General features: G+C 42.2%; 1 protein-coding gene across 1 annotated transcript in view; it reads left to right on the forward strand.

Moving 5' to 3' along the window:
* LOC109892173 (BTB/POZ domain-containing protein KCTD16-like) overlaps nucleotides 1–20,707 on the forward strand; it is a 92,236-nt gene extending 71,529 nt beyond the window's left edge. Inside the window, exon 2 of the mRNA XM_020484611.2 lies at nucleotides 13,584–20,707. Coding sequence (XP_020340200.1) covers nucleotides 13,584–14,035 — 452 coding nt within the window. The 3' untranslated portion in view covers nucleotides 14,036–20,707. The remainder of the gene's footprint in view (nucleotides 1–13,583) is intronic.
* Nucleotides 20,708–21,540: the final 833 nt, after the last annotated feature.

Consider the following 21,540-nt stretch of genomic DNA (forward strand, 5'->3'; position numbering starts at 1 on the left):
TTATTTAGAGTTCAAGGCACACCTAACCAGCTTAGCTAGTACACCGTCCCATCTGGTTTGCACTTAGTGGTACTATCATTTGTTTTTCAACAGGACAATGACCCAACACACCTCCAGGGTGTGTAACAGCTATTTGACAAAGAAGGAGAGTGATGGAGTTCTGCATCAGATGACCTGGCCTCCACAATCACCCAACCTCAACCCAATTGATATGATTTGGGATGAGTTGGACCACAGAGTGAGGGAAATGCAGCCAACAAGTGTTCAGCATGTGGGAACTCCTTCAAGACTGTTGGAAAAGCATTCCAGGCGAAGCTGGTTGAGAGAATGCCAAGATTGTGCAAAGCTGCCATCAATGCAAAAGGGTAGCTACTTTGAAGAATCTCAAATATAAAATATATTTTGATTTTGTTTAATACTTTTTTGTTACTACATGATTTCATTTGTGTTATTTCATAGTTGTGACTTCTTCACTATTATTCTACAATGTAGAATATAGTAAAAAATTAAGAAAAACACTTGAGTGAGTACAGTAGGTGTGTCCAAACCTTTGACTGGTACTGTAGGTAGGCCTAAAGGTTTTTAGGCAAAATAACCCAATCAAAATGGAAAGCTCCTTGAATGTGGGAATATGCCAAGCCTATTGAGCCAAAATCAGTTATGGCCCATTGTATACATAATAGAAAGAAAATGAATGAAACATTTAAGAGATCAAATATTTACTTATAAATATTACACACTTACAGTGCCTTGCGAAAGTATTCGGCCCCCTTGAACTTTGCGACCTTTTGCCAGATTTCAGGCTTCAAACATAAAGATATAAAACTGTATTTTTTTGTGAAGAATCAACAACAAGTGGGACACAATCATGAAGTGGAACGACATTTATTGGATATTTCAAACTTTTTTAACAAATCAAAAACTGAAAAATTGGTTGTGCAAAATTATTCAGCCCCCTTAAGTTAATACAGCTGTAAGTCGCTTGGGGTATGTCTATCAGTTTTGCACATCGAGAGACTGAAATCTTTTCCCATTCCTCCTTGCAAAACAGCTCGAGCTCAGTGAGGTTGGATGGAGAGCATTTGTGAACAGCAATTTTCAGTTCTTTCCACAGATTCTCGATTGGATTCAGGTCTGGACTTTGACTTGGCCATTCTAACACCTGGATATGTTTATTTTTGAACCATTCCATTGTAGATTTTGCTTTATGTTTTGGATCATTGTCTTGTTGGAAGACAAATCTCCGTCCCAGTCTCAGGTCTTTTGCAGACTCCATCAGGTTTTCTTCCAGAATGGTCCTGTATTTGGCTCCATCCATCTTCCCATCAATTTTAACCATCTTCCCTGTCCCTGCTGAAGAAAAGCAGGCCCAAACCATGATGCTGCCACCACCATGTTTGACAGTGGGGATGGTGTGTTCAGGCTGATGAGCTGTGTTGCTTTTACGCCAAACATAACGTTTTGCATTGTTGCCAAAAAGTTCAATTTTGGTTTCATCTGACCAGAGCACCTTCTTCCACATGTTTGGTGTGTCTCCCAGGTGGCTTGTGGCAAACTTTAAACAACACTTTTTATGGATATCTTTAAGAAACGGCTTTCTTCTTGCCACTCTTCCATAAAGGCCAGATTTGTGCAATATACGACTGATTGTTGTCCTATGGACAGAGTCTCCCACCTCAGCTGTAGATCTCTGCAGTTCATCCAGAGTGATCATGGGCCTCTTGGCTGCATCTCTGATCAGTCTTCTCCTTGTATGAGCTGAAAGTTTAGAGGGACGGCCAGGTCTTGGTAGATTTGCAGTGGTCTAACACTCCTTCCATTTCAATATTATCGCTTGCACAGTGCTTCTTGGGATGTTTAAAGCTTGGGAAATCTTTTTGTATCCAAATCCGGCTTTAAACTTCTTCACAACAGTATCTCGGACCTGCCTGGTGTGTTCCTTGTTCTTCATGATGCTCTCTGCGCTTTTAACGGACCTCTGAGACTATCACAGTGCAGGTGCATTTATACGGAGACTTGATTACACACAGGTGGATTGTATTTATCATCATTAGTCATTTAGGTCAGCAATGGATCATTCAGAGATCCTCACTGAACTTCTGGAGAGAGTTTGCTGCACTGAAAGTAAAGGGGCTGAATAATTTTGCACGCCCAATTCTTCAGTTTTTGATTTGTTAAAAAAGTTTGAAATATCCAATAAATGTCGTTCCACTTCATGATTGTGTCCCACTTGTTGTTGATTCTTCACAAAAAAATACAGTTTTATATCTTTATGTTTGAAGCCTGAAATGTGGCAAAAGGTAGCAAAGTTCAAGGGGGCCGAATACTTTCGCAAGGCACTGTGTTATCTACCCACCTCTTTCCTTTCTTTTAGCATGTGCTAAGTAAGTACACCATCATGCTTTTGGGATACGCCGATTCCACAATGATTCTTTAGTTGTGGACACTACATCACCACACTCCCCCTCTTGCTCTTGGTCCTCATTTTTGTTAGTCACCTTGATTTAGCACCTGTGTGTTTTATCAGTTTCTTCATGAAAATATTTAGCCAACTCCATGACAATAGCTAATGTAAGTGGCTATAGCAGCACACAAGTAGACTACAAATGCATGCTGGGGGAGCATGCCCTGAGCTGGTTAAGTGAGCACTACTGGAGCAAAATTGGAGCAGTCAAATAGGGAACGCGCCGCTCCTCTCCAGGTACGCTATGGTGATATACTATACTGGTGACAATTTCAAAAAGACTATTGCAAAAAGACTGCTAATATGGTAAATGTGTGTAAAATGTAGTAGTGGAGCATACAAAGTAGTAATAGTAGTGGAGCCTTTCCTCCCTTATCCTACCTCATTTCCACACACTGTATATAGTCTTTTTCTACTGTATTATTATTATTATTATTACTTTTTGTTTGTTTGAATTTTACCCCTTTTTTCTCCCCAATTTCATGGTATCCAATTGTTTTAGTAGCTACTATCTTGTCCCAAGCTACAACTCCTGTACGGGCTTGGGAGAGACGAAGGTTGAAAGTCATGCGTCCTCCGATACACAACCCAACTAAGCCGCACTTCTTCTTAACACAGCGCCATCCAACCCGGAAGCCAGCCGCACCAATGTGTCAGAGGAAACACCTTGCAACCTTGGTTAGCACGCTCTGCACCCGGCCTGCCACAGGAGTCGCTGGTGCACGATGAGACAAGGATATCCCTACCGGCCAAACTCTCCCTAATCTGGACGATGCTAGGCCAATTGTGCGTCGCCCCACGGACATCCCGGTCACGGCCAGTTACGACAGAGCCTGGCCTGAACCCAGAGTCTCTGATGGCACAGCTGGCGCTGCAGTACAGCGCCCTTAACCACTGCACCACCCGGGAGGCCAATGGTATTTAAAAAAAAATAGTTCGTGAGTTCCTTATAGTTAGTACGACACCGGCCTCTAGGCATCACTGAACTGTCTCATTACGCACACCTGGTTCCCATTCCCCCCTGATTAGTAATTGTATATATGTGCCCTCTGTTCACCATTGTCTTGTCGGTTATTGTTCCCATGTCCATTGGTCTTGTGAGTACCTGTGCTTTGTTGTTTCGGCTTTCGTGCTGCGTGTATTGTGCACTCGTTATTATGGGTCTCGTCCCTTGTAGTATTGTGCAATTGTTATTACGGGTCTTGTCCCATGCATTGTTTATGGGTCTCATCCTGTGCATTGTTATTACGGGTCTCGTCCTGTGTATTTATTAGAGGTTTAACATCGCTCTTTCGTTTGGGCTACATCCCTGTGTTTTTGTATACGTTTTTGTTTTGGGCTTTGTCTCCGTGCCTTTTCATGGCATGTTGTATTTTGGGTGGAGTATTAAAACCCCCAATTACGTATTCCTGCGCCCGTCTCCAATCATTTATACAACATGACAACTTTGTTTAAGAACCTTTGGCAGCAATTACAACCTCGAGCCTTCTTGGGTATGACGCTACAAGCTTGGCACACCTGTATTTGAGGTGTTTCTCCCATTCTTCTCTGAAGATCCTCTCAAGCTCTGTCAGGTTGGATGGGGAGCGTCTCTGCACAGATATTTTTGTGTCTCTTCAGAGATGTTCGATCAAGTTCAAGTCTGGGCTTTGGCTGGGTCACTCAAGCACATTCAGAGACTTGTCCCTGAAGGTGGGAGGAAGGCTCCCTGAAGCCACTCATGCATTTTCTTGGCTGTGTGCTTAGGGTCATTGTCCGGTTGGAATGTGAACCTTGTCCCAGTCTGAGGTCTTGAGCGCTCTGGAGTAGGTTTTCATCAAGGATCTCTGTGTACTTTGCTCCCTTCATCTTTCCCTTGATCCTGACTAGTCTCCCAGTGCCAGCCGCTGAAAAACATCCACACTGCATGATGCTGCCACCACCTTGCTTCACCATAGGGATGGAGCCAGGTTTCATCCAGACGTGACGCTTGGCATTCAGGCCAAAGAGTTCAATCTTGATTTCATCAGACCAGGGAATCTTGTTTCTTATGGTCTGAGAGTCTTTAGGTGCATTTTGGCAAACTCCAAGTGGGCTGTCATGTGCCTTTTACTGAGGAGTGGATTTCGTCTGTCCATTCTACCATAAAAGCCTGATTGGTGTAGTGCTGCAGAGATGGTTGTCCTTCTGGAAGGACAACCATCTCTAGGAAGAGTCTTGCTGTTTCCAAACTTCTTCCATTTAAGAATAATGGAGGCCCCTGTGTTCTTGGGGACCTTCAATGCTGTAGAAATATTTTGGTATCCTGCCCCAGATCTGTGCCTTGACACAATCCTGTCTCTTTCGACCGGTTTTTGCTCTGACATGCGTTGTCAACTGTGGGACCTTATATAGACAGGTGCGTGCCTTTCCAAATCATGTCCAATCAATTTAATTGATCACAGCTGGACTCCAAGCAAGTTGTAGAAACATCAAGGATGATCAATGGAAACAGGATGCACCAGAGCTCAATTTCGATTCTCATAGCAAAGGATCTGAATACATATTTAATACATTTGCAAAAATAAAACTTGTTTTTGTTTTGTCATTATGGGATATTGTGCATAAATTAGTGAGTAAAAACATATTTAATCAATTTTAGAATAAGGCTGTAACTGAACCAAATGTTGAAAAAGTCAAGGGGTCTGAATACCTTCCGAATGCACCGTATATCCCTTTTGAAGCCTGTACCCGAAGACTTGATTACATAGAGTTGAGCATGCCAGTACTTAAAGTTAGTGAGTGCCCATGAAGTGACTAAGGATGCTCCATATGGGAGGAAATGATCAACACACTATCTGATTCTGCTCCCAGGAGTTTGACCTGATCACCCCAGAACACATAAAACTGTGTTTAAAACACTTCGTAGCTCAGTAGTATGTCAGGCACTAATTAGTCCTGTTCATTTATCTAGACTTGGTCACTGGAAACAAGGTTAGGAGTCTGAAAGCTACATTTAAAAAATGCCTTTTTCAATGACCTGGAAATACTAGCTGTCCCTAATAAAGAGCTTAGTGATGAGGAGAGCACAGCAGGCAGAGGTCCTGCATATGGGGCTGCTACACACACTGCTGCAGACTGCTGCTGCACAAATGGGATGTGAAAGGTGTCTTGCTGAGACTTGTCAGCAAGTATTGTCACTTTGATCCGAGATACTGTATAACGCCCTGCTAAATGAAAAGAAAATATTTTCACAAGGGAGTACAGGGACACAAACACACACACACACACACACACACACTCTCACACAGACAGCTATAAAAGGATTGCAGTTTGAAGACTCCATGCAGTCGAAGACGTACATTTAAACTGTTTCACAGTGAAGAAGTAATGGTGCTGCATTGGATAGCAGCTGTTTTACGGGTTCCTGACCCGCAATTATGTTAGCACAGCTGAAAACTGGTGTTCTGATTAAAGAAGCAATAAAACTGGCCTTCTTTAGACTAGTTGAGTATCTGGAGCATCAGCATTTGTGGGTTCGATTAGAGGCTCAAAATGGCCAGAAACCAAGACCTTTCTTCTGAAACTCGTCAGTCTATTCTTGTTCTGAGAAATGAAGGCTATTCCATGCGAGAAATTGCCAAGAAACTGAAGATCTCATACAACGCTGTGTACTACTCCCTTCACAGAACAGCGCAAACTGTCTCTAACCAGAATATAAAGAGGAGTGGGAGGCCCCGGTGCACAACAGAGCAAGAGGACAAGTACATTAGTGTGTCTAGTTTGAGAAACAGATGCCTCACAAGTCCTCAACCGGCAGCTTCATTAAATAGTACCCGCAAAACACCAGTCTCAACGTCAACAGTGAAGAGGCGACTCCGGGATGCTGGCCTATTAGGCAGAATTGCTAAGAAAATATTAAGATGGGCAAAAGAACACAGACACTTGGATGCGCGCTTAAGAAGCAGTGCGGCTTGGTTGGGTTGTGTATCGGAGGACGCATGACTTTCAACCTTCGTCTCTCCCGAGCCCGTAAGGGAGCTGTAGCGATGAGACAAGATAGTAGCTACTAAACAAATGGATACCACGAAATTGGGGAGAAAAGGGGTAAAATTCAAACAAAAAAGTAATAATAATAATAATACAGTAGAAAAAGACTATATACAGTGTGTGGAAATGAGGTAGGATAAGGGAGGTAAGGCAATAAATAGGCCATAGTGGAGAAGTAATTACAATATAGCAATTAAACCATGGAGTGATACAGGTGCAGAAGATGAATGTGCAAGTAGAGATACTGGGGTCCAAAGGAGCAAAAATAAATAAATACAATATGTGGATGAGGTAGATGGATGGGCTATTAACAGATGCGGTATGTACAGGTGCAGTGATCTGTGAGCTGCTCTGACAGCTGGTGCTTAAAGTTAGTGAGGGAGATATGAGTCTCCAGCTTCAGTTATTTTTGAAATTCGTTCCAGTCATTGGCAGCAGAGAACTGTAAGGAAAGGCGGCCAAAAGAGGAATTGGCTTTGGGGGTGACCAGTGAAATATACCTGCTGGAGCGCGTGCTACGGGTGGGTGCTGCTATGGTGACCAGTGAGCTGAGATAAGGTGGGGTTTGTGGGGCCAGTGGGTTTGGCGACGAGTATGAAGCGAGGGCCAGCCAACGAGAGTGGTGGGTAGGATATGGGGCTTTGGTGACAAAAACGGATGACACTGTGATAGACTGCATCCCATTTGTTGAGTAGAGTGTTGTAGGCTATATTGTAAATGACATCGCCGAAGTCGTGGATGGGTAGGATAGTCAGTTTTACGAGGCTATGTACGGCAGCATGAGTGAAGTATGCTTTGTTGTGAAATAGGAAGCAGAAGTCTAGAATACATTTTTTGATTGGAGAACCTTAATGTGAGTCTGGAAGGAGAGTTTACAGTCTAACCAGACACCTAGGTATTTGTAGTTGTCCACGTATCCTAAGTCAGAACAGTCCAGAGTAGTGATGTTGGACAGGCGGGCAGGTGCAGGCAGCGATCGGTTGAAGAGCACGCATTTCGTTTTACTTGCATTTAAGAGCAGTTGGAGGCTACGGAAGGAGAGTTGTATGGCATTGAAGCTTGTCTGGAGGTTAGTTAACACAGTGTCCAAAGAATGGCCAGAAGTATACAGAATGGTGTCATCTGCGTAGAGGTGGATCAGAGAATCACCAGCAGCAAGAGCAACGTCATTGATGTATACAGAGAAGAGATTTGGCCCGAGAATTGAACCCTGTGGCACCCCCATAGAGACTGCCAGAGGTCCAGGCCCTCCTATTTGACACACTGAACTCTATCAGAGAAGTAGTTGGTGAACCAGGCGAGGCAGTCATTTGAGAAACCAAGGCTGTTGAGTCTGCCGATAAGAATGTGGTGATTGACAGAGTCGAAAGCCTTGGCCAGGTCGATGAAGACCGCTGCACAGTATTGTCTCTTATCGATGGCGGTTATGATATCATTTAGGACCTTGAGCATGGCTGAGGTGCACTCATGACCAGCTCAGAAACCAGATTGCATAGCGGAGAAGGTACAGTGGGGTTCGAAATAGTTGGTAATCTGTTTGTTTGTTAACTTGACTTTCAAAGACCTTAGAAAGGCAGGGTAGGATAGATAGGTCTGTAGCAGTTTGGGTCTAGAGTGTCTCGGTGATGACCGCGGCAGCTTTCCAATCTTTGGGAATCCAAGACGATACGAACGTGAGGTTGAACAGGCTAGTAATAGGGGTTGCAACAATTTCTGCAGATAATTTTAGAAAGAGAGGGTCGTCTACCAGCCCGTCTACCAGCCCGTCTGATTTGTAGGGATCCAGATTTTGCAACTCTTTCAGAACATCAGGATTTTTAGAAGTAGAAGCTTGAATTGTTTGACAAGATAGAACTCTGCAGGCTCTCTCTGCAGTAGATTGCAACTCCGCCCCCCCACCTTGGCAGTTCTATCTTGTCGGAAAATGTTATAGTTAGCAATGGAAATTTCAGGGTTTTTGGTGGTCTTCCTTAGCAAGATTTCAGACACGGCTAGGACATCCGGGATGGCTGAGTGTGCTAAAGCAGTGAATAAAACAAACTTAGGTAGGAGGCTTCTGATGTTAACATGCATGAAACCAATGCTTTTACGGTTACAGAAGTCAACAAATGAGAGCACCTGGGGAATAGGAGTGGGTCTAGGCACTGCAGGGCCTGGATTAACCTCTACAACACAAGAGGAACAGAGGAGAAGTAGGATAAGGGTATGGCTAAAGGCTGTAAGAACTGGTCGTCTAGTACATTCGGAAAAGAAAGTAAAAGGAGCAGGTTTCTGGAAGCGATAGAAAGGATTGAAGGCATAATGTACAGACAAAGGTATGTTAGGATGTGAATACAGTGGTGGTAAACCTAGGCATTGAGGGATGATGAGAGAGATATTGTTTCTAGAAACATAATTTAAACCAGGTGATGTCACCGCATGTGTGGGGGGGTGGAACTAACGGGTTAGCTAAGGCATATTGAGTAGGGCTAAAGGCTCTACAGTGAAATAAGACAATAATCACTAACCAGAACAGCAATGGACAAGGCAAATTGACATTAGGGAGAGGCATGCATAGTCAAGTGATCATAGGGGTGCAGTGAGTAGTTAGGCTGGCTGGAGACACAGCGATTCAGACATCTAGCGGGCCAATAGAAGAAAGGCCTTAGAGGGAAGTCTTGACGGAAGAAGTCTGTTGTAGCCTCCTCGTGCGGAGCCTCCTCGTGGGGTTACGTTGGCAGACCAGTCGTGATGGATTAGTAGGGTTCCATGTAGTAAAGGGGTCCAGGTCAATTGGCAAAATAGGTATAGTGGCCCAAGTAATTGGCCGATGAACCTATTCAGCTAACTGTCCGATATGCTCTAGACAGCTAGCGGGCCACGGTTAGCATGTAGGGGACATCGCGACGTAGGAGCCAGTTGAAGAAACCCCTCGGGCAGATTACGTCAGTAGTCTAGTCGTGAAGGATTAGCGGGGCTCCGTACCCGCAGTTAAAGGGGTCCAGGCCAATTGGAAAAATAGGTATTGTAGCCCAAGGAGTGGCTGATGGACCTCTTCAGCTAGCCGAGAGATGGGCCTAGCATTGGCTAGCTCCAGGCTAATTGTTGCTTGCTTCAGGACAGAGACGTTAGCCAGGAGTAGCCACTCGGATTGCAGCTAGCTAGCTGCGATGATCCAGGTGAAAAGGTTCAGAGCTTGCCGTAGGAATCCGGGGATATGGAGAGAAAATAAGTCCGGTATGCTCTGGTTTGAATTGCGTTGTGCAAACGGTTGAGAGTTTTCCGATCTAAAGGTTAGCTGATGACCGCTAGCAGCTACTACCTAGTAGCTAGTTAGCTGGCTAGCTTCTGTTGGGGTTCCGGTTCAAAAGTAAAGAAAAAAAAAACAGATCCAAGCACATTGGGTGAGGCGGGTTGCAGGCGAGTATTTTGAAGTTGAGGTTTAGAAAAATATATAGAAGATATGCAAAGAAAAATATATAAAAATATATATACATGGGACACGACAAGACGAGGACGTCTGACTGCTACCCCATCTTGGATTTAAATTGTGATTGGCAACATTCATAAATTAAGTGCATTACCGCCACTTACCTCGTTCTTCTTTCTGTCACCCACGTGGGTATAACCAATGAGGAGATGACCCGTGTGTACCTGCATATATAAACCAATGAGGAGATGGGAGAGGCAGGACTTGCAGCGCGATCTGCGTCAGAAAACGAACAGACTTCTATTTTAGCCCTTGGCAACGGAGACGCTCGTTGGCGCAATAATTGAATAACATGTATGTCTACATTTATTTTGCAACGCTCGGGTCGCATGGTGTTAGTCTACACCTCTACAGCCTGTTAGTCTACACCTGTTGTTTACGAAGCATGTGATTAATAAAATTTTATTTGATTTGAATTAGGTTACAAACAGAAAGGAAGGTCACGCTCCCATATATAGGATGCCTCATCCTCCATTTCAGTTCTGCTAATTATGCAATTGTCCCTCACACCACCAATATTTTCTTGAAAATATACCATTTGAATATTAATTTGTCAGCAAACATTTTCATTCTAACATCTCTCAAATTGCAGATGAGTATTGCGTACTGGTACTGTTGAAACTTTCAAAGGTATTTGTCTTGTGTTCTACAATATATACCCATTGTACTCAATTATTAAAGTGCACACCTTGAGGCTTAGTAGCTTGTACTTGGCAAATCCAGCCTCAGCCACTGTTTCCAGCATTAAATTCATTGTCATAGCCTATTAACAATATGCATGTCAGTTGCTTTGATGTGCCAAACCTTAACAAACGACAAAAAAAGGGGTTATTTGCTTCCCTGAATACCCTCTACACAATCAGAGCTTTATGACAGAAATCAATCAGGGGGCAATCGTTCACACACCTCCACCGAATCGCTGATGTGTTGATACGGTTGGAAAGCGGCCTGAAGATGGATGGGTGGATGGGGAGACAGAGGGGAGACAGATGTGTGGCGTGCAGAGCAGCACGGGTAGGCGAGGTGATGGTGGATTGGATTGATCGAGACGCTTAGTGCCAAGAAAGGAGGAGAGCTGTGTGACAGTGGGGGAAGAGGGGGGTGGCTGTCTGAAAAGGGGAGGCAGCTCCCTTTGTGGGTTCTGATAACTGAGACTGTGGAGGTCCCCCCCGAGATCTGAGATTAATGGCTCCGGGCTTAAGGAGTCTAGCGGGGAGGAGAGGAAGGGAACATGTAGACTGGGGAAGGACAAACACAGCCTCAGAGCAAGTGCCAGTGACAAGATAGGAGATCACATATACCAGCTCCTACCACAGCCTCCATCCCCACAGTCTCACAGCCCTGGACCCAGCATGGGTCTGAACATAGAATTATGGAGGGGGGTGTGGTATTGACACAGAGAGAGACTCTGGCCCACAAGCCTTCCTCCCACCCCCAGGTCATACAGTATAGGCTAGGCACAGCCAATCTGTAGGTCCTCTCCTGCTATGTATTTGTGCAGATTGAAGTCCCGGTTCGTGAGTGATTTGTCCACTGTGGATCTGACTACAGCACAGTATCACGTGTTGCCTACTAAATCAAGTTGGTAAGTTTATACAGTACCTCAGTGTGTCGAGGACACCCTTGTTGACTGTAGAGATATTAAACAGTGACTGATTAACAAGGAGAGTGGGAAAATATGCTATGTACAGAAATGGATGTCAAGTTCAAATTATTTCCCCCACAATTAGCCGTGGATAATGGATTGCAGGTTGTTTTGTCAGATATAATAATAACTCCACACTACATCTTATTGTAGCCCTCAGGGGAAGCTATAACAAATAATTAAATTATCAGTTCCAGTGGTTTCTGAATTGAATAGAGCAGTCAGAGTCCGAGTCACTAATCTGCTTTCAACTAAACTCCTGGGACTGGAAGTGAATGGTGTATCGAGCGGAAACATCTGGGAATGTTATGATTCTGTCTTTACCTTTAAGTGTAGATTCAGTACAGATCATTATCACGCAAAAGACTGTAATATATCTCAGGTTGTCACTCATTACCATTGTAAACACTCATCATAGACATACATGTGATAATTACAGATGTGAATGTGGAGTATGTAGAACCATGCGATGTGTCTTAAATATAAGGTGTAGAAGGTATCTGTCAACATCAGGGTATTTACCTGGCAGATAGGAGAGAAATAATAGCAGTACAGATCCAAACTACTGTCCCCACAACCAAGTCTAATACGCACCATCAACACTGCTTTGGAGTATCCTGCTCATTTTATTTGGACCAAATAAATTGCCTAGTGACAGATTTATCCGTCTGTACAGTCAGGGCCCAGTTTTCAGAACACCAATTATTTTATGAGGCACCAGCTCATCAATCAAATGTCCCTTTTCATGCTGAGTGACACAAATGAATTCTGTTTCCTTCCCTGGTACATAAACACAAAAGATGGACCCCGTCCCCCATGTCAGTTGTCGGCCCAGTATTCACAGTACTCCACTGAGTAGGGAAAGTTGTATTGGGATGGTAGTGGTAATTATAGGCTGGGTCCCAAATGACACCGTATTCCCTTTAGAGTGCACTATTGGGAGGCAGCCATAGATTTCCTGGGTAGCTGGTGGAGTGGCTGTGACTGAGTTTGCTCCATTTATGTCACAATCTTTGATGGCAGGCTGATTTCACAGCGGTAGTACTTGACTGTGTGCCGCACTGTGTGCAGCATAGATGACACTGATAGATGACACCGAGTGTTGGAAAACGACATCAGAGCTTCACTGAAATCTGATTGTTAATGCAAATAATATTATATTTATATGACTATTTACTGTATATTGTAGATTTGTACCCTACTCTGCATGATTCATGGTGGGTCTTGTCTAAAGTCAAGGGTACAGAGAGAATACAGGGAGGATAAATAGATTTGTGCAATGCTAATAAGTAAATCAATTTAGCCCACTGTAGAGTTATAGATTGTTTTAATCTAAATTGGATATTTGTAAGTACATACTATTTATTGATGTAAAATGTTGTGCTTTACATACAAGGAAACTGTGGCATTGAAACTTCATGAAAAGAAAATGTATGCAAAGCAAACGTGTTTCAAGAGGCAATGCCTTCTTGCTAAATGGGAAATAAATTCATAGGCAATAGATCCCTCTTTATTAAATTATTTAACAAGTAACCATGAAAAATAAATAAGCCTAGGTTTACAGCTCTATGAGATGTGATTTCTCAATGCATTCTTGTCCTTGGCCCTAAACGCTACAGCTGAGAATGCTGTTCTTCTGCAACCAGCCTATGCATAGCAATTTGTTACATAACATAATTTTCCTTGAGAGAAAGAAACATTTTACCGTTTAAGCACACACAAAGTTGCATGTTAACAATAGCCGAATGTCAAAGGAAGTTTACAAAGCACTATCCAGTCTGGGGTAGGTGAATGCGCTGTTTGGTTCAAACACATCAGAGGATTCAAGCAACACAGTTCATAGACCATCTATTGTGACTGCAACTTCACTCTATTGTGTCAGAGAGTACTTTACTTGTTTTGTGGTGTGTATTTGTTTAAACATGGGGAAATGCCAAACTGACTGTGTTATTGTGTTGTTAGACCCTGTCTGACCGTCTATTCCCTCTGTGTTCCAGGTGGCACCTCTCGATGGTCTTCCCCGCCCTGCGACTGCTGCTGCAAGAACCACAAGGGAGAGGGCGAGAGCGGCACCTCCTTCAACGAGCTCTCCACCTCAAGCTCCGAGAGCCAGTCAGAGGCCAGCTCACCCCACGGCACCGTTATCTGTGGGCCGGTGAGCCAGCAGTCCCACGTCCATGTCCAGACCCTGGACCGGCCGCTGAAGAAGGGCCCGGTGCAGATGCTGCAGCAGTCAGAGCAGCGCAGGAAGAGTGATCTCCTCCGAACACTCACTGCCAGCTCCCGAGATACCAGCACCTGCAAGAAGAGGCCGGCCAAGGAGAAGATGACCATTGAGGAGGAGCTGGAGAAGTGCATCCAGGACTTCCGCAAGATCAAGATCCCCGAGCGCTTCCCGGAGAGGAAGTACATGTGGCAGGCAGATCTACTGAGGAAGTACCGTCTCTGAGAGGGATCCAGTTAAAACACTTAGGCATCACAGAGACAGCAAAAAAACAAGCATAAAACCATGACTGTTTAGCTAACTGTATGTGTGTATATATGTATTGGCACCCTTCCACTTTACTTGAATAATTCCCTATTTCTCCACACCTTGTTATTGGGTTTTCAACATTGGAGAACTTAAGTTAATTAACTTACAATTTAAATGTACATTTATTGGCACCCTTGAGCTACTACTTCGTTGCACACCCTTTGGCCAAGATAGCTGCCAACAAATGCTTATTGTAGCCATCAATGGGCTTTCTGCACCTTTCTACTTCAAAATATTTGGACACTGGGTTGAACTTTGTACTCCATCTGCTGATTTCACAATGTCTTGCATACATTCAAGGTCCCCAGAGGCAGCAAAGTAACCCACAGCATTATCGAACCTGCCCCATGATTGATTGTAAGGAGGGTGTTCTTTTCTTTAAATGCTTCATTTAGTCATTGGTAAACATAGGAAGACCCCACTGCTGAAGGAGACGCAAAAAAGCCTGTTGAACTTCTCAAAATAACTACGAAACAAGCCTAAATCCTGGGGAAAATGTTCTGTGGACCAATGAAACAAAATTTGAGCTTTAGCAAAACAGATGAGCGCTGTGTTTACTGATGACAAAATGAAAAATTCAATGAAAGGCCCTCCCCTACAATCAAATATGGGGGAAGTTTGATAATGCTGTGGGGTTCCTTTCCTGCCTCTAATACTAGAGTCCTTGTTGTGCGCAAGGAATCAATAAATCTTCAGATGATCAGGTGATTTGGAGTCCAATGTTCAACCCAGTGTCCAAACTGGGTCCCCATTGAAGGTTGTGCTTCTGAAAAGTGGGCCAAATTGCCAAGAGAAAGTTGCAGCAAGCTCAATGACGGTACAGGAAGTGTTTGTCTGCAGCTTTCTTGATCAAAGACTTTGCAACCAAGTACTAGCTCCAGGGTGCCAATCATTTTGTCCATGCCATTTGTCTTTATTTTCACAATTAAAATTGTAAACATAAGTTTGGTAAACATAAAAATTGGTTCTGTTTGTGTTGAAAATCCACAACTTATTTTAGAATTATTTAAGAAAGGTCCACGGGTGCCAATATATTTGGCCGCAACTGTATGTATGTATGTATGTATGTATGTATGTATGTATGTATGTATGTATGTATTGATGCTCATCGCCACTGCCTCAGTGTCTACTGTATTTCTTATGCTTTAGGTTCTGGATGACTGATCTCAATGGAATAATGGCAATGAACAAAAGACATCTTTCCTCACCAACTGCTTCCTGTACGCTCAAAGGGTATATCTTACTGCACAGTTTTATCCACAATCTTTTGAAAGCACTAAAGAGCACAATTGGTGTGTGAGAGATTGTTCTACACACACTGCTGATTTTTGCAAGCAGATTGCACAGAAATCGAAGATACGTGTGTATCAGAATGATAAATGATTCATGCTGTCCCGATAATGCACTTTCTAAAAATACCTGCTGCCAGAGCGGAGGGGATGAATAGCTTCTTTGATTTCAACACTTTCAGGAACGCAGGCAACTCCAGAGGAAGTATGGGCTTTTTTTCAGTTGGGGAATTTGAAAAACACCGAAAGATACTGTATATCAAAACAGCTTTCAGATGGAAATGGGAAGGGATACAGATGAAGGTGTTCCTTAAGGGGTGATGAAGGATGGGTTTGTTTTAATGAGATTGAAGTCAAACACAAAGAAACACCAATGACTGAAAAGAGGGAGTAGTCCTGTGCAAGTTCTTTCCCCAAAAGGTTAACTACAGTTACAGTAGGTGTTCACACACACACACACACACACACACACAGATAGATCAGGGGCTTATTTCAACAATGAATGTGTGACATGAGTGCACAGGAGAACAGACAGGATAGCATTGCTGAACATCCCATGACAGATTGATGTTTTCTATCGTAGTTGTTGCCATTGTGGTCAATAGATAATGATTATTAGGTGCTGGGGTACATGGACAAGGGTAATAGACATGGTTGATGACATCCCTGCAGATATTGATGAGACTTGTAGGTTATTGATGAGTATACACTGCTCTTGTTTTCACTGAATACCACATCTAAATATTGTTTGTTTTCTGTATCCTTACATGCCTTGGTGAGGATCAAAGTACATGTAACAAAGCAGTAAGCACAGACATGCGCTAATAATTTCCAGAATAATGTAATTATTTTGGGAATATTACATTTAAGATTATGACTGATGACACAGGATGACAGTGAGTCCAAGTCCTCCTGTTACACAACTAACACACTTGGCAAATCTTATTTTCTGATCATGAGATGTACATTTGCGGCAGGGTAGCCTTGTGGTTAGAGCGTTGGGCTAGTTACCGAAAGGTTGCAAGTTTGAATCCCCGAGCTGACAAGGTACAAATCTGTCAGTTAATCCACTGTTAATCCACTGTTACTAGGCCATCATAAAAAATAAGAATTTGTTCTTAACTGACTTGCCTAGTTAAATAAAGGTAAAAAAAAATATATATATATATATATATATATATATATATATATATGGACTGCAATGTATATTTAATTGCTAATGTAGTACACTTCAGTTCCATACAGCTAGTGTAACAGTATAACTTTAGACCGTCCCCTCGCCCATACCCGGGCGCGAACCAGGGACCCTCTGCACACATCAACAACAGTCACCCACCGAAGCACCGTTACCCATCGCTCCACAAAAGCCGCGGCTCTTGCAGAGCAAGGGGAACTACTACTTCAAGGTCTCAGAGCAAGTGACGTCACTGATTGAAACGCTATTTAGCGCGCACCGCTAACTAAGCTAGCCGTTTCACATCCGTTACACTAGCTGCTAAAACGTTCAATGCTAACTGAAAAATAGATCTATGGTCTCTCTTGCAACGAACCAGCAGAACTTAAAGGGTAGGCAGCATTAATGTAAACACATGTAACATATGGATTTGCATTAACATGCACATCAATAGCTCACGTTTCAATTTTTCGAGGTATTATATAAAACCGATCAGAATTCTGAAGCATGCCAATGCCATGTTAGAAAATGTTTTCCAGGGTGTGATGTAATATGGTGGACCCGGCAAGACAGCCTAGTTCCTATATCTCCAACAGAAATAACTTCAAATGTAAAACTTAAACTGAAACCAAATCGTTTGCACTCATGACTACTGGTTTCAATGACATTTTCACCAAATTTACAAGCAAATACTTTATGAATTTATTGATACAAATCAACTTGCTAGGTTGCTAGCCAACTAGCCAGCTAATGTTAGCCCTACCAGCCTGCTAACATTACGTTAGCACTGAATGAGTCAGTCAGTTGCTATCAATACCCAGTTTACAGCTACATTAAAGTAAACCAAAGTTTTGGAAATACATAATGCCATCTAACAAAATATCAAAGATTGTTAGGTATATGCAGTTATCTTAGCCAGCAAGATATACAGCCAGCTAACATTTGCTATTTAACCAATTATGTTAGCTATTAGCCTAGCCAGCCTAGCTAACCAGCACAGTTATGGTCAGTAAGCTAGAGCTCAACTACCGGAGACCAGTTGGAACACAACTAACACAACACAACTAAAACCGCAGATCAAAAGAGCAGAGACTTACTGATTGATGGTAAGAGACAGGAAAAATCCAATAACTATAGCAAGGAAAATAAAAAATAGATTGATTCCAGATGTCAGATGTCAGAGCACTAGGACAAGGTGAAAAAAGTTACAAAACTCCAGTTGTCTACTTCACAGAGAACATGCCAAAAAAGAAATGAAAATAGATGAGGTACTATAGTTACACAATTAGAGAAAGCAGGTATAATTTTACATTTTTTGGTTTTGAGCCCATGGCAAGAAGGCACCAGAGCCTGCAGTGCTAACAGGTTCCCTCTAGATAACACAGCCACAAAATCAGTGAAGCCATGAGGTGTGGCTAACATTAGCCAGCATAAGCTAGCTAATGAACTAGCATACAAACTCGGCAAGACAGAGTAAATTCTCCATATGACGTTGAGAAATAGTGCATTGTGGGTAGTTTAGAAGATATCCGGAAATAAGTTAATAAATACGTTATAACCCAAACACATAACTATGTTTGTATTTATAGGTAACCAGATCGTGACTACAAGTAAGTATTTGATCACACTGTGTTTTTACATTGGTGAGTAATGCTTCCTACCCTTTATTAACGCACTCCTGCAGATTACCACTGGATTTCTTAAAACGCTACTAACGGGAGATGACATGCACCTGCGGGCTAAACTAAGCTTGATTGCAATGAAAAAAAAGGACAAACCAGAAGTTCAGTTGATCTCTCGTTGTTACCGTGATTAAGATACCAGACAGCTGGTCCAGATTCTGTTCTTGCAAATGATTAGGAGCATCGGAAACCGTAATAGGCTGACCACACCGCTCGCGTCCCGTCAACGAGCGTCTGCGTTGCCAAGGGATAAAATTGAACTCCTTTACATTTCTGACGCAGATCGCGCTGCAAGTCCTGCCTCTCCCATCTCCTCATTGGTTTATAGAAGCGGGTACCCACGTGCCATCTCCTCATTGGTTATACCCATGCGGGTGATTGAAAGACGAACTGTGTTGCCGGAATCACCATATAAGTTCAAAAATGAAAAAGCCTGGAAGGAGGAGAGATGACTAGAAACGATTCGGTTGACCGTTTTATGCGTGGATTAATTGTCCGAGTAGAGGACCTTGTGCATTTCAGGTAAAATAACAACTCAATGTTTGTATCCCAGGACAATTTAGCTAGCAAAAGCAAGCTAGCTAAATGGGACAAATTCGCTAGCAAGTGCAAGCTTGCGTTTGGTGTAGGGGGACAAAATAAATGTATGCACTGTGGCGCACGATGGCGCACACGTGCAGCGGGTTTGGGTTCCGTGTAAGGCTGATGAATGTAAAAATACTTATTTGAGTATAAGAATATAGAAGTAGTAGGCCTATATTTCATTCAAACATTTCAATAAACATTGATTATATAACTCAATCACGATTTACTTAAATACTTTTCAGGGATATTCTTTCCCCCGATTTTGAAATTACCATATCAGACAATTTTATTTTAAAGATGGTCGTTTTCAATGGATTACATCAGTTGGAAACAAATAAAATAATAAGAGTAGGCTATACTATCAACATTATTTTTCCATTCATACAGCATGTCGAGTACATTTCCACAGTAGATTTGCCGTGGTAAACAAGGAAATACTTGATTTCAGTTTTATGAAATGATTGTCAAATAGAGACATCGGCCTTAGTCTGCTCATAAAATAGAACTACATTTTTCCAACGATAATACCAACCAGAGGGCAAAAATGTTGACTAAAAGATAATATTGACATCAACGTTAGGGAGCAGTAAATCGCTGGCCAATGTTGGTTGCAATTGAGGTCAGCTGTGCGGATGACTTTAGCACATATTGATGTTTTAACGAGAGATCAGATGGCGATAATCTGGCACTTTTTGATGGTTGCAATAGGCACATGATGTGCATCAGCAAGCTATACAAGATGATGTTGAGCTAATGAGCACTTGCTGTATATCAGATGTGGTACACTCACTTCAGCACCCTTATTGAATGACAACTCTATTAGATATTCTTCCACTCTAGCCCTGGCTTCAAAGGTCAAAGCTCTGGTGATGATGCTCTTGTTTCTTAAACCTGAAAAAATATATATATATTTAAACAGCATGTCAACAGTTAAGCATACATTAATGTCCACTAGTTATAAAGTCCACACTTTATACTTGACTTTGTCTGTTTGTATAAAGCACTATGATGTGAAAGGAATTGGATCTATCAAATCTAATTTTATTGGTCACATAGACATATTTAGCAGATGTTATTGTGGGTGTAGCGAAATGCTTGTGTTCCTAGCTCCAACAGTGCAGTAGGATCTAACAATTCCCAACAGTACACATGTCATATGTCAGTTGTACCGAGGTGAGGACGGAGTCACGCGCAGGACACAGAACTGAGTAAAATAACGTACTTATAATAAATCAGACAAAATAATCCACGCAGGGATAACAAACCCAAAACACAAACAGGAATATTCACGCACAAAACATAATGGGAACCAGAGGGTTAAATAGGGAAATAATAATAACTTAATGGGAACCAGGTGTGTACACTCAAGACATAACAGATGGAAAAAAGAAACATGGATCGGTGGCAGCTAGAAAGCCGGTGACGACGACCGCCGAACGACGCCCAAACAAGGAGAGGCACCAACTTCAGCGGAAGTCGTGACAACACACATCTCTAAAAGTAAAAGAATGGAATTAAGAAATAAATCAATATTAGGATGTTATGGATATCCTGAAAAATGTTCAATACATCTGCTCATAGAACGTTCAATGACATAGGTCTTGGATACAATCACATTTTCAAAGCACAATTGTAAAGAAAATAATACCCATGTATACGACTATTTATTAAAATAGTTTTAGTTGCCCCTGCACTGCCCATTGTATGTATGTTCCAGAATCACTATGTAGGGATCGATAAATTGTAATGAAATACCCAGCACAAATCTAAAATATAGTTGTTGATTTGCTATACAAGAAATTGTTGTTTTCATAAATAATGCCCATGTACAAGCCATGCATTTGGACTACTATTAAGTTCATCAGTGGCAGTTAAACTTGGCAGTTAAAACTCTCACAAAATGGTTGTCCCCGTTTATTTATTCAGTCATTCATATATGATTTATTTTACCTACATACTGTATTTCATAATATTTATTTTTCATTCCAAAGTATTTTATCTTGTCAATTACATCTGTATAAAAGGATAGCTACATATAACTTATCATACAAAGATATTAAATTCTAAGTAACCCAAAAATGTATTATATTTTATGCAGGTGTGCATTTATTGTCAAGAATCTTTCCCTGGAGGCAGCTCTGCAGAGTGGTCACTAGCTGACATGGCCACAAAGTCATGAAATCTGATTTTGAACCTAATCATAACCCTAAATTGAGCCACACTGCTAACTGTAATGCCTAATCCTAGACCTTAAATTAAGACCAAAAGCTCATGTTTGTTTTCATGAATTTTTATGATATAGCCAATTTTGACTTTGCAGCAGGCCCTTTATGCAGAAACCATTCAGTTCTGCCTCCAGGGCAAGATTCATGACAACATACGTCAACCTGCATATTGCATATGTAAATAATGACATCCATCAACAAGGTGTAAATGCATTCTCATCCCTGTGAGAAATGATTGATAGTCTAAGTAGTACAGTAGACTGATGTTATTGTCGTTATTTTCATTATACCTATAGAATCATAGTGGGAGGTGTCTCAAATTGGCCTGTGCATAGCTAAATATAACCGATGATGCAGTGAACAAAAACCTCACAGTAAAGCAGTGAACAAAGCCAGCATGTATGAAACATGAACACACATGGTTGACTCACATCAGTAGCCCTGTTAAAGGAAAGCCTGCAGTGTG

This window comes from Oncorhynchus kisutch, linkage group LG6 (assembly GCF_002021735.2).
Source record: "Oncorhynchus kisutch isolate 150728-3 linkage group LG6, Okis_V2, whole genome shotgun sequence".
NCBI lineage: Eukaryota > Metazoa > Chordata > Actinopteri > Salmoniformes > Salmonidae > Oncorhynchus > Oncorhynchus kisutch.